At 42.9% G+C, this 26,176-nt stretch overlaps 1 protein-coding gene across 1 annotated transcript in view; it reads right to left on the bottom strand.

Moving 5' to 3' along the window:
- odad2 (outer dynein arm docking complex subunit 2) overlaps window positions 1-26,176 on the bottom strand; it is a 247,559-nt gene that overhangs the window by 76,361 nt on the left and 145,022 nt on the right. Inside the window, exons 16-18 of the mRNA XM_078200227.1 lie at window positions 23,548-23,658; window positions 21,006-21,160; window positions 9,233-9,475 (exon numbers count right to left, since the gene is read on the bottom strand). Of these exons, the coding sequence (XP_078056353.1) occupies window positions 9,233-9,475; window positions 21,006-21,160; window positions 23,548-23,658 (509 nt within the window). The remainder of the gene's footprint in view (window positions 1-9,232; window positions 9,476-21,005; window positions 21,161-23,547; window positions 23,659-26,176) is intronic.

Genomic DNA, 26,176 nt, shown 5'->3' with positions numbered 1-26,176 from the left:
TTTATGGAGGTTGAAAGGTGGGAGGCTGGTCAAGAAGGCAATTGAATATTTGAGTTTGGAGGTAATTAGAATGGGAATGCAGGTTTTGGCAACAAATAATTTGAGACAGGGGTGCAGACAGGTGATATCACTGAGGTTGAATTAGGTGGATCCAGGTAATGAACAGGAAATGAAGTGGAAAGCGCAGCTCAAGGTCAAATATAATACTGAAGAGAGCTTTTTCAATGGACAGATAAAATTAGGATGGAATCTAACAGAAAGTTTTAGAATCACCAAAGGTTTAGCCAAAGATTATTTTTACTGGATGGCAGATTGGTTACTTAAGAACTTAAACTTAGGATCATCAATGGAAAATGATGGGCAAAGTTAGGTGAATATTAGAGCCTGAAAAACTTCACCATAATTGGCTACTGAGGCAGTGACTGTAACATGATTTAAAAAGGAATGTGTCAAGCATTTCCAAAGAACATAAAAGGATATTGGGAAAGGCAGTGACATACACAGTAGAGGCTCTAACTGAAAAGCTAGGAGCAGCACAGGTATGATAAATAGGCTCAATAGTTTCTTTCTCTATCATAACATCCATGATCCTATGCCAACACAGTCCTTTTTCCTAATCTTTCTGAGAAATCAATACAGAAATAGATGTTATAATCCTATGATCATATAAAAGGTATAAGCTTCCGAAAGCTTTCTGTAACATATAATACAGTTGGAAGTTAATTCCTAAAGATAAATTTGCCAACTGATCTGGGTCAGATTTGCCAACTCTCTGGGTTCTGAAGTGGCACTGGGCCAGGAAAATTGGCCATATTAGTTTTAAAATCATTGATTTAATGGGATTTTTACGATGCCAGAATGCATTTTAGCTGGTTAACTGAAATACATACGTAAAACTGCAGTCACTGCACTAAATTATGAAGAACTGTTTGCTACCACTGTATTCTGTATACCCAAGTGCATTCTCAGGACATTTATTCCTGTATACAAAAAAGTACTGTATAGTGCCAGCTCACTGAGCATCTGTAACAAAATAAATGACCAGATCATACAGTAGAACAGTTGTTTGCAACAACAGTGAACTGTTTATAAAATCAGTTATCTTTGCCTGTTTAATCGTGCATGAAAAATTAGTCATCATTTTCCAGATGGCAGAGATCCTTCCATGTACTAGATTCCATTTCTCCACAAACATCCAGATGTCTTTCTAATGTGTACAGTGCCTTTACTGTCTCTATTTTGGAAGTCAATGCCTAAAAGTTCACAATTTGGTCATCCTCCACTGCTGTAGCTGCTCTGAATGTTGTCTCAAGTGCTACAGTGGGCTGAATGATTGAAACAATTCCTTAGCTTGCTTTTTCACCAAAACATTTTTATCCAGCACCAATGTCAACAGAACTACTGGACTACTCAAAAGATGTGCCTGTTAAATCTTTGTCTCAGTCACATCTAGAGACTTGTTGATGGTGAAAATTATACTATTTTCTCCTGCTTTCTCTCATAGTGGATAGTGTAAAGCAGTTTTAAAATTATCTCAGATTTAACATTAATCTCAAAATAACTGGATCATATGAATCATGGACAGATACAACTTCTGCATCAAGGCAGGAATATTAAATAATTACTTTGCTTCAGTATTTATCAGGGAAATAGGACATAACATTGGATGATGGTTGTATATAGATGGTTGTACAGAGACCCTTAAACTATAGTGGTGATGTTGGGAATGGCTTTGAAAAGAAAATTAGAGATGCATACGATAAAATAACTTCTGTAACTGTGGATGATTTTAACCTGCATATTGATTGAGCAAATCAAATTAGTCACAATACCATAAAGGAGGAATTCCTGGATGATACGGGATGATTTTCTGGACTGAATATGTTGAGAAACCAGCCAGAGAGCAAGCCATTCTAGACTGGGAATTGTGTAATGAGAAAAAAATTATTGGCAATCTAATTGTGCAAGACCCTTTGGGGATGAGCGATCATAATATGATAGAATTTTTCATCAAGATGGAGAGTGACACAGTTGATTCTGAGACTGGGGTCTTTAATCTTAATAAAGGAAACTACAATGATATGAGGTGTGAGTTGGCTATGATAGATTGGGAAACATTTATTTTTATTCCTGCCTGGCACTAAAATGAAACTGGAAAGGTGGCCAAACCATGGCTTGCAAGGGAAATTAGAGATAGTATTAGATCCAAGGGAGAGGCATACAAGTTGACCAAGACAAACAACAGACCTGAGGATTGGGAACAGTTTAGAATTCAGCAAAGAAAGACCAAGGGACTGATTAAGAAGGGGAAAATGGAGCATGAGCATAAGCTTGCGGGAAAATGAAAAGTGACTGTAAAAGTTTCTATAGGCATGTGAGGAGAAAAGATTGGTGAAGACAAATGTACGTCACTTACAGTCAGGAACAGGAGAATTTATAATGGAGAACAAAGAAATGGCTCACCAACTGAATACATACTTTGGTTCTGTCTTCACAAAGGGGGACACAAATAAGATACCAGAAATGTTGGGGAACACGGTTTAGTGAGAGGGAGGAACTGAAGGCGATCAGTATTAGTAGAGAAATGAGGTTGGGAAAACTGTTGGAATTGAAGGCCAAAAGATCTCCAGGGCCTGATAATCTACATCCCAGAGTACTTAAGGAAGTGGTCTGAGAAATAGTGGATGCATTGGTGGTCAACTTCCAAGATTCTACAGATTCTGGAACAGTTCCTTCAGATTGGTGGGTAGCAGATGTAACCCCATTATTTAAAAAGGGAGGAAGAGAGAAAATAGGGAACGATGGATGTCAGTAGTGGGGACAATTCTAGAATCCATTATCAAAGATTCTAACAGAATAGATGCAAGAACAATGTTCCTGATGTTGGGGTGTCCAGAACCAGGGGTCACAGTCAGAGGATACAGGATAGACCATTTTGGACAGGGTTGGGGAGAAATTTCTTTACCCAGAGTGTGGTCAGCCTGCGGAATTCACTACCACAGAAAGTAGTTGAGGTCAAAACATTGTGCAGTGCAGCAGACTGGGAGACTCAAACAGAGGACGTGTAATGGGCTTCCGGCTGGGCGCCACGGCCTCAGTGAGTCTCTGGCCATCGGATTTTCGGAAATCAGCACGGATTTATTTAAATTAGAATTACCACATCAGTAGGGGGCCCGGGACTGAAGTCTCCGGGCCCGCTAGAGTCTCCATCCATGCCAGGAGTACAATAGCTCCTCACTTGCAGGGAGCTGGTGGCCCAATCCCACTGGAGTGAAGAGGGGCCATGGAGGTCAGGGGTAAGGGGGTGGTTCCCCTGGGCAAGGCCAGCTTGGCAGTGCCAGCCTGGCCTGTGGCACTATCCAAGGGACAAAGTGGCAATGCCTGGGGGGAACCTTGGCACTGCCCACTGGGCATCGGGCAGTGCCAAGGGGTGGGCCCAGAGGGTGGTGGAGCCTATAGGGGTGGAGACTCTGGGGGGGAGATTGGTGGGGATGGGGGGGTCCTGCTGCCACTCTGCAGTCAGCGGTGACAGTGAGAGGAAGGCCAGTGATTGGGGCTAGCCATCGGGGTGGGGGTGCGTTGGCCTGCCGGTGTGGGGGGGTGTTGGGGCTGCTAGGGAGGCGGGGAGAGGTCGCGACTGTAGGAGGGAGATTGGGACTGCAGGAATGGGGGGAGGGTTGAGGCTGGCCCGGACATGTCTGGGCGGACAAGCGATCGGAGCGTGGAGGGGTCTGTTTGCCAGCATTGTGGGATTGTGGGGCTAGCCAGCGATCGATCTGGCCAGCAATCGGGAGGCCGGCAGTGCGGGCTACTGCGCATGCGCCGATCTCTGCGCTGACAGATCGGAGCATGCGTAGTGACCCACTCAGAGCTATGCTGCCGGCTTCTCCAGCGGGAATAGGCCTGCCCCTGATTTTTCGCGAGATTCATGCCAGTGCACTCTGCAGTGCACAGAGTGTGGGAGATTTATTTTGAAAATCCTGCTGAAAAAACCAACAGGATTTACTCCAGTTTTTACACAAATTCGGTACTTAAGAATTTTTTTGGGAGAATCCCACCCTATATGGTTTCAGGAAGCAGTTAAATATAGCACTTGGGGGAAAGGGGATCAGGCTATTGAATTGGATGATCAGCCATGATCATAATGAATGGCGGAGCAGTTCAAAAAGCCAAATGGCCTCCTCCTGCTCCTATTTTCTTTGATTCTATGGGATTAAAAATGAGGGCCGTGATTCTCCCATCCTGACCCACAACTTTTCTGGTGGGCCGGGGTGGGAGATGCACATCGCCAGCCTTGTTCCGGGATTTCCCAGAGCCAGAGAACAGTTGCAGGCCAGACCATGCTGGAAACCGGCGAGAAGGCAGGTAAGTACTTTGAATCTTTTAAAAATATGTTTTAAATGTATTTTAAATATAATTATCGGAAACTTACTGGCCCCGATTGAATTTCCCACCCTGCCAGGAGTACTTTATTCCAGCGGGGTTTAAAGTAGCTCCCCAGATTCAGGGAACTAGCGGGAGATCCCGCCGGAATGAAGGGGGGGCAATCGAGGCCCCCCAGGGAGTCGGGTGACAGGAGGGTGGTGCCCCCTGGCATGGGCACCCTGGCAGTGCCAGCCTGTGCCCTGACACTGCCCAAGGGGCAAAGTGCCCGTGCCCCAGGAGCACCATGGCACTGCCCACTGGGCATCAGGCAGCGCCATGGGGGTGGGGTCTATTGTGGGTGGGGCTCGGGGTGATTGGTGGGATTGGGGATCCCGCTGCCACTCTCTGAATTGGGATCAGCCTTGGATGGAGGGAGGGCAGCAATTGGGGTGGGCTGGGGGGTGGTAGTCTGGTGGGGTGGGGGGGTCCTGCCTCCCGGAGGGGGTCTGACCCCAGGAGGGGGTCAGTGGGGGGTCTGCCAGAGTGAGGGAATAGGGGGATTGCCACTGCTGGGGGTGGGTGGGCTGGATATTGGGCGCTCCGGAGTAGGGGTGGGGGGTCAGGGCTGGCTTGGGAATTGTTGTGGGGGCCGCGATCAGACCATGTGGGGGGAGGGGCTGGAGGGGCAGCACTGCGGGGGTCCTGGGCTGGCCAGCAATTGAGCTGACCAGCAAACAGGGAGACTGAAAAATTGGGACCACTGCACATGCGCAGAGTTCCAGAGCTATCAAACTCTGGTGCAAATAGGCCTTGCCCCCTTGGGTTTTTAATGAGATTCACGATTGGGACTTCTGCAGTGCACAGAGTGGGGAGTTTCAAGTGACAAATTGAACTGACAAAACAGTCGGGATCTAGAACAGTTTTCCCACCAATTCAGCACTTTTGGGAGAATTGCGGCCGAGATAACTACATTTAAGATAAAAAGAGGTGAAATGTTAAAGAAATTACTCAAATAAAATCCTTCATCCGGACAAATTAAATTCGCACGTTTAAAAAGAATCCAGGAAAGAGATTGGCTGAGACTGGGTATCGGTGATACTGAGGACCTCCAGAAGAGGCCAAAATGGATCACTGATTAGGGACGTTTGGCTGAGTCGGTTAAATGTACACCATTATTCACAACTCTCTGATCTGATTTGTTTTTAGAATTTTTCTTTTTCAAAAATTACTTTATTCATATAATATCTAAAGACACATTGCAAAACATTTCAAATTGTTATAACAGTAAAGTGTAACGATAATCACCTTTTCGCCAGATATCAAGATGCATTCTGCGGTGCTTCAGTGCAGTAATTGAGTACATTATAAACATTTCAATATTTTCATTACAGAGAATACAATTCTGTTTTTTTATTCATTCATGGAACATGGGTGTCGCTGGCTATGCCAGCATTTATTGCCCATCCCTAATTGCCTTTGAGAAGGTAGTGGTGAGCTGCCTTCTTGAAACGCTGCAGTTCACGTGCTGTGGGTTGACCCACAATGCCGTTAGGGAGGGAATTCCAGGATTTTCACCCAGTGACTATGAAGGAATGGCGATATATTCCAAGTCCGGATGGTGAGTGACTTGGAGGGGAACTTGCAGTGGAGTGCCCCAGGGATCTGTTCTGGGACCCTTGCTGTTTGTCATTTTCATAAATGACCTGGATGAGGAAGTGGAGGGATGGGTTGGTAAGTTTGCTGACGACACCAAGGTAGGTGGTGTTGTGGATAGTTTGGAGGGATGTCAGAAGTTGCAGCGAGACATAGATAGAATGCAAGACTGGGCGGAGAAGTGGCAGATGGACTTCAACCCGGATAAGTGTGTAGTGATCCATTTTGGCAGATCCAATGGGATGGAGCAGCAGTATAAAATGAAGGGTACCATTCTTAGCAGTGTAGAGGATCAGAAGGACCTTGGGGTCCGGGTCCATAGGATTCTTAAATCGGCCTCGCAGGTGGAGGATGCGGTCAAGAAGGCGTATGGCGTACTGGCCTTCATTAATCGAGGGATTGAGTTTAGGAGTCGGGAGATAATGCTGCAGCTTTATAGGACCCTGGTTAGACCCCACTTGGAGTACTGCGCGCAGTTCTGGTCACCTCATTACAGGAAAGATGTTGAAGCCATTGAAAGGGTGCAGAGGAGATTTACAAGGATGTTGCCTGGATTGGGGGGCATGCCTTATGAGGATAGGTTGAGGGAGCTTGGTCTCTTCTCCCTGGAGAGACGAAGGATGAGAGGTGACCTGATAGAGGTTTACAAGATGTTGAGGGGTCTGGATAGGGTGGACTCTCAGAGGCTATTTCCAAGGGCTGAAATGGTTGCTACGAGAGGACACAGGTTTAAGGTGCTGGGGGGTAGGTACAGGGGGGATGTCAGGGGTAAGTTTTTCACTCAGAGGGTGGTGGGTGAGTGGAATCGGCTGACGTCGGTGGTGGTGGAGGCAAACTCGTTGGGGTCTTTTAAGAGACTTCTGGATGAGTACATGGGATTTAATGGGATTGAGGGCTATAGATAGGCCTAGAGGTGGGGATGTGATCGGCGCAACTTGTGGGCCGAAGGGCCTGTTTGTGCTGTGACTTTCTATGTTCTATGTTCTATGAACCATATATATTGATCATGATACGGTGCATCAGTACAGTTACATACGATTGGGAATAAAGCACGCAGTCCGACGGATCTTTCATGGTTCCCTTATCCCTCTGACACTATGCGGCAATTTAGAATGGCTAATCCACATAATCCGCACATCTTTGAACTTTGGGAGAAAAACAGAGCACCCGGAAGAAACCCGTGCAGACACGGGGAGAACATGCAAACTCCACACAAACAGTGACCTGAGGCTGGAATTGAACCCAGGCCCCTGGCGCTGTGAGGCAGCACTGCTAACCACTGTGCCACCATGCTGACACATAATTTAGCTTATTATTAAATTCTCTTTGATAGATCTCCCATGAAGCACCGTGGAATGTTTCACCATGCTATATAAATGTATTTTTTTTGTCACTGGTCACTGCTGAGCCCCCTCCCACCAAGTCTTGATCTTTGGTTATTTCTGTCCCTCCCAATTGTGCTATTCCAAGACCCCCACACCTAACTTCAAACTTTTCCGATGGCTAAGTGTCATCCCAGTGGTCACCACCTGTGGCCTACTCCCTCCATCTTTCCTTCCCATCAGCCAGCCATGCTGAAAATCTGCCTGGCTGCTAGGCGGGAATGTAAATAAAAGTGAGATGAACCTTCCATTAAATATGAGGTAATATGATCAGAAATAGCCAGCACGGCTTTGTCCAAGGCAGATCATGCCTTACAAGCCTAATTGAATTTTTTGAAGATGTAACAACACATAGACGAGGGAAGAGCAGTAGATGTAGTTTATATGGATTTCAGCAAAGCGTTTGATAAGGTGCCCCATGCAAGGCTTATTGAGAAAGTGAAGGGGCATGGGATACAAGGGGACGTTGCTTTGTGGATTCAGAACTGGCTTGCCCACAGAAGGCAAAGAGTGGTTGTAGATGGGTCTTTTTCAGCATGGAGGTCGGTCACCAGTGGAGTGCCCCAGGGATCTGTTCTGGGACCCTTGCTCTTTGTGATTTTTATAAATGACCTGGATGAGGAAGTGGAAGGATGGGTTGGCAAGTTTGCTGATGACACAAAGGTTGGTGGTGTTGTGGATAGTGTAGAGGGATGTCAGCAGTTGCACTGAGACATAGATAAGATGCAAGACTGGGCGGAGAAGTGGCAGATGGACTTCAATCCAGATAAGTGTGTGGTGGTTCATTTTGTCAGGTCGAATAGGATGAAAGAATATAATATTAAGGGTAATACGCTTGGCAGTGTGGAAGATCAGAAGGGTCTTGGAGTGCGGGTTCATAGGACGCTCAAAGCAGCGTCGCAGGTAGAGGCTGTGGTTAAGAAGGCGTATGGAATGCTGGCCTTCATCAATAGAGGAATTGATTTTAGAAATCGGGAGATAATGCTGCAGCTGTGTAGGACCCTGGTCAGACCCCACCTGGAGTACTGTGCCCAGTTCTGGTCGCCTCATTACAGAAAGGACTTGGAAGCCATAGAAAGGGTGCAGAGGAGATTTACAAGGATGTTGCCTGGATTAGGTGGCATGCCTTATGAGGATAGGTTGAGAGAGCTAGGTCTTTTCTCCTTGGAGAGGCGAAGGATGAGAGGTGACCTGATAGAGGTGTATAAGATGTTGAGAGGCATTGATAGAGTGGATTCTCAGAGGTTTTTACCCAGGGCTGAAATGGTTGCCACAAGAGGTCACAGGTTTAGGGTGCTGGGGAGTAGGCACAGAGGAGATGTTAGGGGTAAGTTTTTCATTCAGAGGGTGGTGGGTGCGTGGAATCGGCTGCCGGTAGTGGTGGTGGAAGCGGATTCAATAGGGTCTTTTAAGAGACTTTTGGATAAGTTCATGGAAATTAGTAAGGTAGAGGGTTATAGGTAAGCCTAGTAGGTAGGGACATGTTCGGCGCAACTTGTGGGCCGAAGGGCCTGTTTGTGCTGTAGCTTTTCTATGTTCTATGTTCTATGTAACTTTCCATTAAATATAGTACCACCACTGCATTCCTGAGATCTCTGGGGTTCCCGGCATTATCTCACTCCCCTGCAACCTCCCTATAATTATCAGAGCCAGAATGATGGACAGAAAAACATAAACAGAAATATAGAGAAAGAAAGAAAAAGAATTACAGACGCAGGATCAAAAGCAGCGAAGTTTACAGGAAGACAGGGGAATTTATTTTATAGTTTACCATAGTGATACAGAAATTCAACCAATAAAACCAATAATAAAATATATGAAAAGGTACGTACGACATATTTTCAGCATCCACGGCACATTCCCCCACTGCTTTGGTGACATTTACAAGAAGAGCATTATTTGTTCCAGTTAGAAGATTGACCAATGGATCGATTCCACCAGATCTCCTGATAGCGCCCCGAATAAGCTGGTCTCGTGCTAGTTGTCCCAATGCTCCGACAACATTAATAAGGACTTCCTCGGGTTGACCAACCAGTAGATTAATCAGAGTTTCAACAACCCTTAAATGTTTGAACCTTTAGGTAAAGACGAGTTAAATATTTTACATTAGAATATTTTTAAAATCTACAAATGTCCTACATGTTATCTGAATACTTAACAACTGCATATTTAACTATCTATTGATGGGGTGGGGAGTCCCATGTGGGGTTCAGGGATGTGGGGAGTGTCCTATGAAGGTCAGTATGGGTCTGTGCAATAGATATCCAGAAGTAGAAGACGTTTTCATTCAACTTTTTCTGAGTAACTATTGGTGTAACCCAATCGTAACCATCCAAAGTTTGCAATTTAAATCGTATTTGCAGATGGTTTCCAGCACAGATTTAAGGTAAGGGGCAGGAGGTTTAAGGGGGTGTGAGGAAAGCCTTTTTTCAGAACTCACTGCCTGAAAGGATGGTAGAAGCAGAGACCTTCATAGCATTTAAGAAGTATTTAGATGAACACTTGTGATGCTAAGGCTTACAAGGCTATGGGCCAAATGCTGTAAAATGGGATTAGTATAGTTAGGTGGCTGTTTTTGACTGACGCAGATGCGATGGGCTCAAAGGGCCTTTTCTGAGCTGTAGACCTCTATGACTGTAAAATTCTTACTTGGGAACCTTCAAAGGGGATTCCCCAGCACACATTTGAGGTACCCCCTCGCCCAATAGAGTGCCCTGAAGCTCAATAGTTATGGCCAAATATTATCAGAATGATCCTGAGGCCAGCTATATTAAAAGTAATGCATTTGACTAGTATGTTGTTTTCTTGTTGGTGGATGATTCCAAATCTTTATCCAATCCTTCTAATCCATTGCAAGAGTTAATGCATACCATTCTGCCTATTCAGTGCGGGCGATTTTATAAGAAAAATTCTAATTGCTTAGCTAGCATGAAAATGGGAGTTCTGTTTTTTGGACAAGTCCAAATTGCATATCTTATGCACTCAGAGTAGGAAAAGATAGGTTAGACCATTTCTAGCCACTAGAGGAAGGGTAGGGGGGAGCTTAACTCACCAGGATGGCTGCTGCAGCAGCAGAGGGAGCCACTGTGCGTGTGCAAACCTATGTGACTCCAATCGCATTAGTACACCTTATTTAGGAATTCATTGGTCTATTGGACCCGGAAGTTCCAACCCACTCTTACTAAGCAACCTCACTTATGTAGAGCCATAAGGTTCAAAGGTCACTTTTATGCCATAAGCCACAGGGTTGAAAAGGTGACGATTCTGCTGTCTCCTTCTGCCTTATTATCAGTAGGAATTGACCACTTTATATACTTTGTGAATACTTCTATTCATTTTATAAAGTATGAGAATTTGAACTCTCCATGACTTTTCTGATAACACAACTGTATTCTGCGGCTTATTGTTCCCAAAGAATGTGGCCTGTCTAGTTTACTCTTCCCATTTTGCCCCAGGGCAGTTTGCATTTTGGTCAAGGTGCACAATACATTCAAAATACTTGTTTAAATCTAAAATATATGTTTAATTTCCATAGCAGTAGTTATGTCAGTGTCTGTGCAAGTAGTATTTTTGTATAAAATAAGTATAAGGCAAATTGTGGTCATTATTCTCAGTTAAGTTCCCTTGTTTAGTAATTTTATTAGTTTTTAAAATCCTAGCGTTTTGGATCCAACTTGCTGTTTTTCTTGGATCCCTTGGGCTTTTACTTTTCTGACCAGTCTGTCATGTTCAATTTGAGCCCTGATAAAATCCATGTTAACTACATTAAACTTGGTACCTTCATCAAGCCCTTTTGTTACCTCCTCAAAAAAGTCAACGAAAGATGTGCGCGGGTTAGGTTGATTGGCCAAGCTCAATTGCCCGTTGGTGTCAGGGAGATTAGCAGGGTAAATACACAAAAACGGGTAAAGGGCCTGTGCGGGATTGTTATTGGTGCAAATTCGATGGGTTGAATGGCCTCTTTCTGTACTGTAGGGATTCTATGATTCTATTAAATTAGTCATAGAATCGTAGATTCATAGAATCCCTATGGAGGCCATTTGACCCATCGAGTCTGCACCGACGACAATCTCACCTAAGCCCTATCCCCGTCACCCCACATATTTACGCCACTAATCCCTCTAACCTACGCATCCCGGGACACTAAGGAGCAATTTAGCATGGCCAATCAACATATCCTGCACATCTTTGGAGCGTGGGAGGAAACTGGAGCACCCGGAGGAAACCCACGCAGACACGGGGAGAATGTGCAAACTCCGCACAGTGACCCAAGCTGGGAATTGAACCCAGGTCCCAGGAGCTGTGAGACAGTAGTGCTAACCACTGTGCCACCCCATCAAACAGGAGCTTCCCCTAACAAAAGGTTGCATTTGCTGCCAACTTTATGCACAGTTGAATACTGATGGTAGGTTCAGGATAATGGGTGCAGTCTTTATAGGGGGCAATCTGCAGCAGTATATACGTGAGGCTGTCATCTTTATAGGGGGCAAAGTGCGGCATGAATCCATCTTATTTACTTTCAAGAACAATGGACCGTGCATGAGGTGGCTGCCGGTACTTTGCAAAATTAAATTTAGTTCTGCAACATCATTAATTCATTGATCCTTCTTAAATTGAAGAAACTTGAGAAATGCCAGGATATGCAGACATTTAAAGGCAAGATTCTGCCCTTTCGCTAAACCGCTAGAATTGGTGAGCTCAGTACAACAATTTCCTTCCTGTCTTGACTGAATCTTTTGGATCACTGAATATTTAGCAACATGTGTTCACGGTACTTCTAAATTGTGAGATGACAGAAATCATTAAAGTGAGTTGAAGAATACTCATGATATGCCGAGCAACCTGATCCATGCAATGCACAAAGTAGGAGCAAATTGTAATAACCGAGTTAGAAAGTAAAATGACATAATCTGATTTGTGCATGTCATTGGATTTTTGTGCATTTGCGGACCAATGTGCATGCTTGGACATGTGTCAGTGGCCATCTTGCATGGCCATATTGCGCTGGCAGGAGATACATTACTTAACAACTCTATGCTGATTATTTGTGACAAATCCTTGCCTTTCTAAATATCGATTAATGCAGTTTCTTGGAAATTTTTCCAATAATTTGCCCACAACTGAGAGTAGACTGACTGGGCTACTTTTTCTTTGGCAGCCTTCCGTCTCATGAGATGGTGGTCAACTCTGTGTTAAAAATCACATAGTGAGGCTGAGGGGCCTGATACTAGCACTATCTGCCATATTTGTTACAAATGAAGTTGGGGCTGAGAAGGTGCAGGATTCGCCGGCCTACTTTTCCTCCGGGCTCTCTAGATACTTGCCAACAACAATTTACCCATTTGATGATGTTAACATTATGCTATCGCAGCTGAGGTAACTGAGCCAGAAAACATTTTCCAATTGGCTTACTCATACATTAATCTGAACTGATGGCTGTACAGTGATCATCTGGTAAGAAATTTTAATTCTAAAAAGGTACATCTATCAAAATGACTTACAGGTGCAATAACTTCTAAGTCATTTTACGAATTCAAGAAACATTATATATATTAATTACACAGGAAGGTAAATTAACCTTGCCTTAAAGTAGAATATAATTTAGAAGGAATACCATTGTTCTACAATCCTGTTCAATATCAGAATTTAAAAAGCGTGCTTTACATTTTAACTTGATTATGAAATTTAGAAATATGGCAAGAACAACTGTTTATTTTTCCAATGGAAAGTTAGTAAGACTATTTCATGGAATTTTAACTTTCCGAACAACTATATTTAAATGAGTTGGAAAGAAAGTGCAGAAAGCAATTTTATAGAATTTTCTGTCCCATATGGTGATAAGTAACCAATGGAAGGGTAACCATTTGAATGTATATTCCATAAGCAGTTAAACCCAGAACTTTCTTTTAGAAGCCAGATTAATTCCCACTAGACAAGTTAATCAAAGAAAACTTTGGCCCCAAACAACATTGTACAAGTAACACAGTAGTCTGAAATGTCAAACTGAGATTTAAGGTCGTGTTACTGAATAGAAGAATGTTGCAACGTTGATTTGGTACCATAACATTTTTCTTAAATAGCAACTATAATCAAGTTGACTAAAAAATATTTAAGCAAAAAAGATTCTAATATAAATTATTCCGATATTGTGAATAAGGCTTTATTATAAGCTTTTAATTATGGAAATGAGCTCCTAATCTGTGCTCAAGACCACAGTATATGTTGAGTTGGTGCAGATGATTTCTAATGTCTCTATCTAAATTATGATCACATTTATAATGGAAACTGTCTTTGTAAGCTTTTCACACTGTGATTACACCCTCCCATCAGAGTAAGCAGTATGGTGTCTTAGCTTAATTTCTCTCAGCTTCTCAGTTGGTATTGCAAAGAAACTCCTATGCTTCATGCAACTTCATTCCTCTGGTTCTCATTTAACTATAAACAATAACATTTAATCAATTTATTATATAAAAATGAAAACAAAATGTATGACTTTAAAAGGCAACTGAATTACATCGATTTACCCTGATCCAATTATTCCTGCCACCTAATACATTTGGTTTGGACTGTCTTGTGCAATGCAACAAGATATTAGTAATAGACTAAAATTCCTTGAAGTCTGCATGCAAGTAACAATTAAATGCTCACCAAACGGCAGTTCTAAAAATGCCACATAACTGTCCCTATTATACATTAACATCACAAAGCAACAAGGAATTAAAGGTCATTAAGTTAAAGCAAAAATATAATAACTCAATAATTATTACCTTCCATTTTTCACAGCGTTAACTTCATATCCACTTGAATCTATAGGCTTTTAAACACGGAATTAGCTATTGTGTTCTTGATCTCACATTGCATGAGAAAATAACTATATAATTAGGTGTATAGGAGGGCCTTTGCCAAAATTGAAGAAAGAGCTAAAAGCCACTGGTGGGATGGTGTAATCATAGCTTGACAAGTTTACATAGGCAGTTTCCATTATAAATGTAGACATAAGCAATTATATAGGGGTGTTTGGAGTTTTCTGTTCCACACCTGTTTATGTTAAAGGTTGCAATTGTCAATACCAGACCAGACTTTGTATAGGAAGAAATGAGACTATTCTGAATTTAACATTAGTCATACTACAAGTGCAATGGTTTGGCTATCAGTGACTATAGTACCACAGTCAGTATAAAGATGGCAGTGTGTGGTTTCTAGCCTCTTGGCTGCGAGGCCATTCTGGACTAGACTTCCTTTCAGTTCTGCAGATGACTTCCCTCATGAGAGGCCAGACAGATGCTGCACTAATGTAAGTATGTCATACCTATCAAACTACATTTACAAGGAGGACAAATGCCTGTATTTTTCTCTCTTGTTCCAATCCCTCCTCATTCCCTAGGTCATACTGACTAAAAGCTCCAAGAAGCTGACAACCAAAAAAAGCCCTGTAAATCAACAAAGAGGTAGCTGCACTGAAAGTGCAGTGGGACATCCATTAATCATAAGCTACCAACATTCCAATATCGAACAATTTCATATTTCTTGCACAGAAACTGTAACCTGCATTGGATAGATATTTTCCACCAGATTAGAGGAGTGCTCTGTTCTCCCTTTCACCATTCGTGGTTCTCTTTATTTCTTTCCTTTGTTATTGCTGCCACACTGCTTTCCATCTCCTCCTAATTCACAGTAGTAATTTTCTCTTACTTCATCAGTTTATACTGGTACTCTTCTCCACCAACCCAGTTCACTTTGGCACTCTTCTCCCTTCCTAATTTTTTTTTTTTAACTGGTCGGTGCAACATCGTGGGCCGAAGGGCCTGTTCTGCGCTGTAATGTTCTATGTTCTATGTTCTATGTTCTAATTAATTCACCCTGCTAGTTCACATTGACAAAATTCTATTCTCATTTCAGTTCACATGGCATTATCCTCTCCCTCCCTGCAGCCAACCCAACAGCCCCACCCCCACACACACATCTCATTCATACTTCCTGGAGATACCTAAACATGTAATGTGATATAAAGGTTTTCAATATTACAGAGACAGTGGGAAGTGTTGATGAGCAGAATGATATTGGTGTCCATATGCATAAATCCTTAAAGGTGGCATGGGAATTTGATAACATAGAGACATAGAAACTAGAAGCAGGAGTAGACCATTGAGCCCTTCAAGCCTGCTCCACCATTCATTATGGTTATGGCTGATCATCAAATCCAATATCCTGATTCCACCTTCCCCCCATATCCCTTGATCCCTTTAGGCCCAAGGGCTATATCTAATTTCTTCTTGAAATCAAACAAGGTGGTTAAAAATCCATTTGGATTATTTGAATTTATAGAAATATAGAATATACAAGCAAATAGATCATATTAGAACATTACAAATCTCCGGTTAGTCCTCAGTTGGAGAATTGCGGACAATTTGGGAGAAGAATTGGCATAGTGGTCATGTCACTAGATTGGTAATCCAATGGCCCAAGCTAATACTCTGGGAATACGGGTTCTGTTCCTTCCTAGATTACTGGTAGAATTTAAATTCAATAAATTAATACATCTAGAATTAAAAGTAATGATCACCTTGAAACTATTGTCAATTGTTGTGGAAACTTATCTGGTTCATTAAGGAAGGAAATCTGTTTTTCTTATCTGATCTAGCCTGGATGCGACTCCAGACCCACAGCAATGTAGCTAACTCTGAAATGGCTGAGAAAGCCACTTAGTTGTACCAAACAGCTACAGAAAAGTCAAATATGAATGAACTTAGGACCACCTGGCATGATTTAGGCAGAGGAAACATCAATGGCACACCTTGTTTTGGATAAGCAACTCAAAACTGGGCATCCACAAGGCACTGTGGACCATCAATAGCAGCAAAATTGTATTCATCCGCTACCTGTAACCTTTTGGACCAGTGTATACCTCACTCTACCATTACCATGAAAGCAGGGAATCAACACTGGTCCAATGGAAAGCCTAGGAAAGTATGCTAGGAGCAGCACCAGGTACACCTACAAATAAGGTATTAAACTGCTGAAGCTCCAACACGATTTGCATGTCAAACAACAGAAGCTGCATGCAATAGAAAGAGCTGAGCAATCCCACAATCAGCAAATCAAATCTAAACTCTGCAGTTCTGTCATATCCATCATGAATGATGGTGAACAATAAAGGTAGCAGTGGAGGAGCCTCGGCCTCACAACTGTCCAACAAGTTTGAGGTTCTTGCAGTTTATATGGACAAGATCAGGGATTACAGAAACTATGAGCAAACTGACCACAGGGCCATGGTGCAGCAGGCCAATTTTTTATTTATTTATGGGATGTGCGCATCGTTGGCTAGGCCAGCCGTTATTACCCATCCCTAATTGTCCTTGAGAGGGTGGTGGTGTGGCATGCAGTAGGGTGGCCACTCAACTGGGGGATGGGAGGGGGTGTAAAAAATAATGCATTGTAATAGGAGAGAGTGTAATTAGGGGAGTGGATATTTTTACCTGCAGCTGAGAACATGAATGGCAAAGTATGTGTTGCCTGCCGGTGCCAGGGTTAAGGATACCTCCTTGGGGTTGGAGAGGAACTTGGAATGGGAGTGGAAGGATCCAGTTGTCATGGTTCATGTGGGTCCAACAACATAGGTAGGAGTAAGTAAGTGTTTCTTTTGTGAGAATAAGAGAAGGTCGGGGCAGAAGTAAAAAGCAAAACCAGAAAGGTAAGTTTTGGATTACTTTCTGAGCCACAAGCAAATGGGCACATTCCAGGGGAACAGAATCTCAGGAAATGAGATTGAAAGCCAGCGGGGTAGGCTACCATTGGTACTATCTGAGTTGCAGTGAATTTTAGAGAGAATTCCAAGACGAGATCTTTGAAGGTGAAGACTGGAGAGAAGACTCGTGAGAGAAAGTTTCAGTGAGATTATTTGCCTCTCAGTGTTGCTAATGTCCGGATGGATTGTTGAGAAATCCATAAACACTGGGCGTGATCTTCTAGCTCTTCACTCCGGCCCACAACGGCGCACCCCCGCCACTTGTTTCCTGGCGGCATGGGATGGAATCAAGGGGAAATCCCATTTACAGCCTGGGATGAGAAGATCCTGCCACTGACAAATGCCACATCTCCTGCTGCCACAGAGAAAAACATAACGGGGAGATCAGAGAATCCCGACAACTGACTTGGTCACATTGATTGTGTAGTGTGGTATATGAAACCAAAGTTTGCTTGTTAATTCACATATACCTCATACTTACTCTGGGTAATAGAGAATAAGAATTATGTTGTACATTGTTTTATCTTTCTGACCCTATATAGTAATGTTTATTTCTGTGTTCAAAACTTGTGGAATCTTGTGGCTTTGTTCACTGAGCAAGTGTATTGAACCTTAGACTTTGTTTACTTAAAACAAAGTATTCATCCCGAACTGGAACACTCCAAAAACTCTGATCTAGGATCACAACAGTGTCTTTGTATATGAATGACTAAGACCAGTGGGGCAATTATCCCAGCCCGCTGCACTGCTCTAGCGGGGGGGCAGGACTTCAGAGGGCTGGGGGGTGCAGAGGGGCTGGCCTGGAGACATCCAGAGGCCAGCAATCGGGGGGGGGGGGGGGGGGGTTGGGAGGCTTTGCAAGCCAGCAATGCAAGGTTGCTGTGCTGACCAGCAATTGAGCTAGCCAGCAATCATGAGGCCAGCAGTGTGGGGCTACTGCGCATGCATCGATCTCCGCTATGACAAATTGACGCATGCGCAGTGGCCTGCTCAGTAATATGCTGCCGGCCTCTCAAGCAGGAATAGACCCTCCCCACAGATTTTCAGCATGAATCTCTCTGAGGCACTCTGCAGTGCAATGTGTGGGAGATTCATTCTGAAAATCCCACTGAAAAAACCAGCAGGAATTACTCCAATTGTTACGCAAATTCAGCACTTAGGATTTTTTTGAGAGAATCCCAGCCCAGGATTTTATAGCCCCGCCACGGCATGTCTCCCCCGGTGGATGTGGTGGGCCATTTAAATCGACATTTACTTCAGTGGGACTACAATATTTGTCTCGTGGGAAGGGCTGTAAAATCCTGGCCCAAACATTAGCATGCAGGCAGGGCAAGTAATTAGGAAAGCAAATGGCCTTTATTGCAAGGGAGAATGGAGCATAAAAGTAGGGAAGTCTTGCTACAACTGTACAGTGCATTTGTGAGACTGCACCTAGAGTACTAGAACTTTTGTCTCCTAGATTAAGGAGGATGTATTTGCATGAGAAGCAATGCGGAGAAGGTTCACTAGGCAGATTCCTGGGTTGAAAGGATTGTCTTATGAGAAAAGGCTGAGAGAATGCTTCCGCTCATGGGGAATCTCGAATTAGGGGACACAGTTTGAAAATAAAGAGTCTTCCATTCAAGATAGAGATGAGAAGGAACTTTGTCATAGAAACATAGAAGATGGGAGCAGGAGGAGGCCATTTGGTCCTTCAAGCCTGCTCCGCCATTCATGATCATGGCTGATCATCCAACTCAATAGCCTAATCCTGCTTTCTCCCCATAACCTTTGATCCCATTCGCCCCAAGTGCTATATCTAGCCACCTCTTGAATACATTCAATGTTTTGGCATTAACTGCTTCCTGTGGTAATGAATTCCACAGGCTCACCACTCTTTGGGTGAAGAAATGTCTCCTCACCTCTGTCCTAAATGGTCTACCCAGAATCCTCAGACTGTGACCCCTGGTTCTGGACTCCCCCACCTTTGGAATATCCTCCCTGCACCTATCCTGTCTAATCCTGTTAGAATTTTATAAGTCTTTATGAGATCCCCCCTTATTCGTCTGAACTCCAGCGAAAACAATCCTAACCTAGTCAATCTCTCCTCATACATCAGTCCCGCCATCTCCCAAATCAGCTTGGTAAACCTTCGCCGCATTCCCTCGAGAGCAAACACATCCCTGCTCCTGTACTCAAAACTTCTCGCAATGATGGCCAACATACCATTTGCCATCTTTACCGCCTGCTGCACCTGCATGCTTATCTTCAACAAGGACACCCAGGTCCCGCTGCACACTCCCTCTCCCAATTTACAGCCATTCAGGTAGTAATCTGCCTTCTTGTTTTTGCTTCCAAAGTGAATAACCTCATATTTATCCAATTATACTGCATCTGCCATTGATTTGCCCACTCATCCAATCTGTCCAGATCATGCTGAAGGATCTCTGCATCCTCGTCACAGTTCACCCTCCCGCCCAACTTGGTATCATCTGCAAACTTTGAGATGTTACATTTTGTTCCCTCATCCAAATCATTAATATATATTGTGAATAGCTGGGATCCCAGCACCGATCCCTGTGGCACCCCACCAGTTACTGCCTGCCAATTTGAAAAGGACCATTAATTCCTACTCTTTGCTCACTGATAATCAATTTGGTTTCTCAGGGCCACTCAGCTCCTGATCTCATTACAGCCTTGGTCCAAGCATGGGTAAAGGAGCTGAATTCAAAGGTGTGATGTAATATAAGGGTATCTAGCATATTACGGGTATGATGTCTCACAATACCAGGTTAAACTCCAACAGACTTATTTGGAATCACGAGCTTTTGGAGCGCTTCTCTTTCATCAGGTGATCACTCATACCCTTATATTACATCACACCTTTGAATTCAGCTCCTTTACCCATGCTTGGACCAAGGCTGTAATGAGATCAGGAGCTGAGTGGCCCTGAGAAACCAAATTGACTATCAGTGAGCAAACTTCCACATTGTTAGATAGATGCCAGTGTACTGGAACAGCTAGGGGTACAGCTAACTCTGGAGTACAAGCCTTTAGTACTAATGTCAGAATGTTGTCAGGACGCGTATGTAGCTTTCGTGGCATCCAGTGCCTTCAGATGTTTTTTGATATCACATAGAGTGAATTGAATAGGCTGAGATGGATCATACACTAGGCATTCTGGCTGAAGATGGCTGCAAATGTTTCCATTTTGTCTTTTGCTGGGCACCTCCTTTAGGTTGGATGGGGAGATTCGTGGAGCCTCCTCCAGTTAATTACTTTATGATCCACCACCATTCATTACTGGTTGTGAGATTGCTTAGCTCTGTCTTTTGCATGCTGCCTCCGCTATTTTTCATGCAAGTGATCCTGTGTTTTAGCTTCATCAGGTTGACCCCTCATTTTTTGGTATGCCTGGTGTTGTTCCTGGCATGCCCTCCTGCACTCTTCATTGATCCTCCAGCATGATGGTAATGGTAGAGTGGGGATATGCTGGATCATGAGGTTACAGATTATCTTCATACAACAGAGTTAAAATCACCTTTCTTCAGAATGCCTCACTCTCAATAGAAGGAATTGTTCATTTCATTTTAGTGTATTATTTGCCAACAGAAAATATATTTTGCCCAGCATGTCATTCATGCATTGTTAACATAAAAGAATATCTATATTTTACTATAGCATAAACATAAATTGAATACCTTACAAAAGCAACATGCTTCTCAATGTTATTTGAGCTGTAAAATGTTGCGACAGATAGAAATGAAATAAATGTATTTATTTGATTGAAACAGTGTCATTCTAGAACTGAAGCTTCTCAGTCTTAATTAATCAGCCAGCAACGCCCATGTCCCACGAATGAATTTTTAAAAAATCAATACCTTTCTACATTCTCCATGCTGATGGCACATTTCCAGACAGCTCCTGTGGCTGCAGCTAATAATTCCTTATTATCAGATTTGCCGACAAGCTTGACCAGTGGTCCCAGTCCAAAATGAGTTCTTACAAGATTACGTGTTTCTTCATCCTCTGCACACTAACAATGGGAAGCACAAAATTGTATGTAATATACAAAATTATACAGAATTGTACATAAAACTCATTTATTGCCTCATTGACCATTTATGAAAATTATCCCTTTATAATGTACCTAAAATGCCTCACTATGGATTGGGATATTGTATTTATGAAGAAAAGTGATATGTTAGGCCAAGGGACGATTTCTGATCAAAGCCTATAAAAATGATGTGAAAATATTAATAAAAGCTTCTGGATATTGAAGTTACGCTATTTTCTACCTTTAATTCACTGATTAACATGAATCAAATTCCTCTGTGGGTTCTTTTAATGAAGTCATTAATCTGTTTATCCTAAAATTAAATACATTGGCATTCCAAACCTCATGAATGAAATTTTTACTCATCAGGAAATAATTCCATGCTCAGAAAATACTCAAATTATGGGCTGAATTATATGAGATGCTGAATTCCGAGCACCCCTCACGCCAAGACGTCAGGGTGGCTTGCCAAGGGAAACATTTAATGGTCAATTAGCTGTTAATATGCTGGAGGAGAGATTTTTGTCCCTCAGGCAAGGGAAGACCACTTCTTAATGCCCTTTAGGGAAGAAAATCTGCTGTCCTTATCTGGTCTGGCCTACATGTGAGTCCAAACCCACAGCAATGTAGTTGACACTTGACTGCACTCTGAAATTGCCTAGCAAGCCACTCAGTTCGAGAGCAATTAGGGATCGGCAACAAATGCTGGCCTTTCCAGTGATGCCCACATGCCGTGAAAGAATAAAGAGAAAAAAAGAGAGCTCCGGTCAATTAGAGGCTGACAACTCTCCAGTACTTTGAGACAGAGGTATGTGACATTAGATCAGGATTTGGGTCAGCGTTGGGGGGGGGGTTTAAAACCTTGGGGTGGGTCCTCTGAAGCACCCAGTGCATGGATTGCCCACTTAAGGACCTCAATTGGACCACTGGAGATGGGCTGTTCAACCCATCCTTGCCACTGGTAAAATTAGAGTGGGGATTGGGCAGGTTGGTAGGTGGCAGGCAGGCTGCATGCTGGATTTAACCAGAGTTCCAGTTTCAAAGCTAATGGTGCGTGAGCTAAAATCCAAACCTATAAAGTTCTCTACATCCAATTTCCTCTTGCCTCTATTGTCTAGTGCCAATTTCAACTTAATTACAAGCATATAAAAAATTAAAAGGACCATGAGTAAGAACATAATTGGGACAATAATGCATTGGTAGCTGTTGGATGTGATGAAAGGCATAGGTGTGACCATCCCTGGAAAGCCATAGAGGCTTAACAACTAGAAGGTGCCCAAGCAGCTCAGCGTGTTTGAATGTGAGTTGCGAATGAAAAATAAGTTGGAAACTAATGCACAAACTCCTTTAAGTTACGTATTTAGTTCAAAATCTGGCTGGAGTGCTTGATGGGGAGACTGCTTTAAGTATTAAAATGGCTGGTACACAATGAGAAGCCATTGGTCTTTCATTGGCTGTTGGCACCTGTTAATACGGCTCTAGTGCAGAGTTTTGCCATCTCACAGGTCCTTGCAATAGACCTGTTTGTGATAGAATCAATGGGTGGGATTATGGTTTCACCCATCCTGAAACCATAAAATCCCACCAAGGTCAATAGACCTTCCCATTGTTCGCCCCTCACCCATTCTGATTTCTGTGGCGGGTGGGGTGGGGCAGTAAAATTCCAGTTTATTTCTGCTGCAAATAAGGCAACATAGAAAGAAAATGGAAAAGGCAGATGGGGCAAGGAGGGGAATTATCTACGCTGGAATTTTTATTTTCTTGACCAATGGGAGCCAGCATATATTTTTGAAGCTGTGACATCAAGTAAAATGAAAGGTATAGGATTGTCAAAGGACAGGTGCTTATTACCCCAAAAGGCCAGGCCAGAAAAGCTGTCTGACTTTCTGAAGAAAGAATCTACATTTCAGTTTTTAAAAATGCTCCAGTTAAATGGCTCTTTTTAAACATTTTTACTCAGGATGACAACAGATGCCAGTTTCCAGCAGAATGAAGCTGTTGGGTGCATGAGATGCGACCAATGGTATCATGCAAATGAAATGTTCTTCTGCAAACCCCAAATATTCCAGAGTAGTCAGTGCTGAAGTGTACAACAGGCACTATCCAGTAACTAATGGGATCCTGGCCCATTTAAATTAGTTTAATCCTGACTTCAAACATACTTCTATAAAAATGATGTACAACTATTACGAACTATCATATTTTTTCACTGCTTATATTATTGATATTCAAAACATTCAACTAAAAGGAATAAAAGCGTCTTCAAGCCACTTTGAAAAGTTAGCTTCAAACACACAGCTTGGGAATATTATTAAGAAAACATATTTGAAGAGCCAGGAAACCAACAAGTAGTCTTGTATTTGTACCTTGAAAATGGCGCGGGCACAATGCATCTGAAGCTCCTCACTTTCACTGCTAAGATTTCTTACCAGATCCTTAACCATATTTTCTGTTCGAATAGCCAACCTATAACTTGGCTGAGAAAGCAATAAGGAAAATAAACATATATTATATGAATTCAATAAAATATTAAATGCTACCTTTATACATGGAATTTAAAAGACCTCGAGCTGGTATTTTTTTGTTTGCGAAGTTTTATGAAAAGTAGACATGTATAAGGAGAGTGGAATGTCTGGAGAGTGTGGCAAGGGATTAAATCATTCTTTCTTTGAACTATCTTACCCTTAGGCATTACAAATGCTGATGAAAAATTGAGAAAAAGGCCAATTCAACTTGTTAAAGCTTATTAGTTAGAAGCTGGTGCACCCATAATCTAGAATTTGGAAGACAAAATTGTAACATGCTGATGACACTAAGATGAGGGCACACAATCAAAATCAGAAGCAGAGGGATCTACAGAGATTGAAAATTTGAGTTGAAAAATAGTCAATGAAATTCAATGTCAAAATGTGGTCTAAAAGAGGAGTGATCTCCAAATTATTTCCCCAATCTACATGTAAGAACAGGGAAGAATAGAAGGACCTGAAAACTCAATATGTGACTAAAGGGTTGTGCTTGGAATAAGGTTTTGATTTTATGGGGCATTGTCACTAGTTCTAGGAAATATGGAAAGTCTACGAGCTGAATGGGCTACATTTGAAAATGATAAAAGCTAATCAAATGGCAAAGCAGATCAACAAGGAATTGGAATAACTTAAATTGGAAAGGTAGAGGGAACAAAAAGTAATCAAGAAGAAGTGTAAGGTAGAAAGAAAGGTAAACGTACAAATAAAAATTATTTATCAAAAAGTAGAGTGTTATGGTCCCAGTTGATGCTATTAATGGACAGGCAAATCCCAGAATGGAACTTGGCTCAAAAGACTACATGTTTTAAAAACAGGAAAGAACAGAGTCATAGGGCTACCAATTAGCTTTTAATAACAAAAAAACATTTATTACATATGAAAGGTTTTACTATAATACAATACTCCTTCACTCCCACTTATTTTCACAATTGTTCACAGATTTTAAGGATAACGCAGGTTACATGGTCTATCTTATGATATAATGTTCTTAATGAAAGCACAGTCCTGTGTAACCCAACAGGTTAGGTGTGGTCAGAAACACCCCACTCTGAAACCAAGTGGCAAATGCCACTCAATCGATCTTCTGTGGATTTCTCCTCAAATTTCACCAGACAATTGTTTCCAAACTCCACTCTCAAAAAGACATGCTTTAAAATCTTCTTTCAAATAATGCTTTTGATTGTGGAGTGAGGTAATGCAACAAGGAAGACTAAAATCACAATGGTGATTTATTGAATGATAGTTATAACTATATACTGACAATCTCAATACAGATGCAGGTCTAGTCCCACCGACTCCTGGGCTCAGACTGCAATTTCCACCTACCCGGACCCGTACCCTAACACCCGATGGGCTGAGGTTCACAGGCTGCGTTCAAATAGGCCTGGGAGGGTCATGTGACCCATGAACGATTGCCCCTTAAAGGAATTCCGCTATTACACTTTCCCTCAACTGTTTTCATCATGGATCTACCTCCAAGTTTTCCAACTTTCCTTTCAGTATTCTTTTGGCTTGAATGCTTTCAAGCTTTTACACAAACTCTCTGAGATCCAGACATGAAATGCTTCAGAATTGCTTCAACTATCAGTTCACTGGCTGAAGTGAAATATCACAAATGTTAGGATCACTTTAGATATCCTTGGCTTTTCATTAGCCAACTTCTTCTCAACTCTGTCTGTGACTGCAATGAACAGTAACCTGCTCTAATTCCAATTTCCTTTGTTCCTATAACTTCAGACTCTGCAGAAACCTCTCTTCATTTCTCCAATTTCCTTGGGTTTCTGGCACTTGCCTTATTGTCCCTCATTCCATTGTTTGGCTTTTCTTCCAAGAAAGCTGTGTAACATGTTCTCTCTCTCCCTGTAAAGCTCCTCCTACTCTGGCTTCCAGTTAAAACTAAATTCAAACTGAACGGCCGGGATTCTCCCCAAAAAATTCTAAGTGCCGAATTTGCGTAAAAACTGGAGTAACTCCCGCTGGTTTTTGTAGCGGGATTTTCAAAATGAATCTTGCATGCTCTGTGCACTGCAGAGTGCCTCAGGGAGATTCATGCTGAAAATCCAGAGACGGTGCCCATTCCCGCTGGAGAGGCTGGCAGCATAGCTCCGAACGGGCCACTGCGCATGCACCGATCTGTCACAGCGGAGACCGGCGCATCCCTGTAGCCTTGCATTGCCGGCCTCCTGATCGTTAGCCGGCCCGATCACTGGCCAGCACAGCAACCTCCCATCACTGGCTTACTGATCCTCCCACCCCACGATTGCTGGCCTCCCAAGCCAGCCCCGATGTCTCCCCACCCCCCACCACCAGCCCCGATCTCTTTGACCCCCCCCACAGTCCTGATCTCCCCCCCCATCTCGATCTTCCCTCCTCCCCAGCAGACCCTTCCCCTCTCCTCACCATGATCCCCCGTCACAGAATATTGAAACCTCACTGATGTGATGGGAAGCAGTCAAGGGGATCTTGCTGG

This window comes from Mustelus asterias, chromosome 2 (genome assembly GCF_964213995.1).
Source record: "Mustelus asterias chromosome 2, sMusAst1.hap1.1, whole genome shotgun sequence".
Lineage (NCBI taxonomy): Eukaryota > Metazoa > Chordata > Chondrichthyes > Carcharhiniformes > Triakidae > Mustelus > Mustelus asterias.
This window is presented reverse-complemented; position numbering and strand designations above follow the sequence as displayed.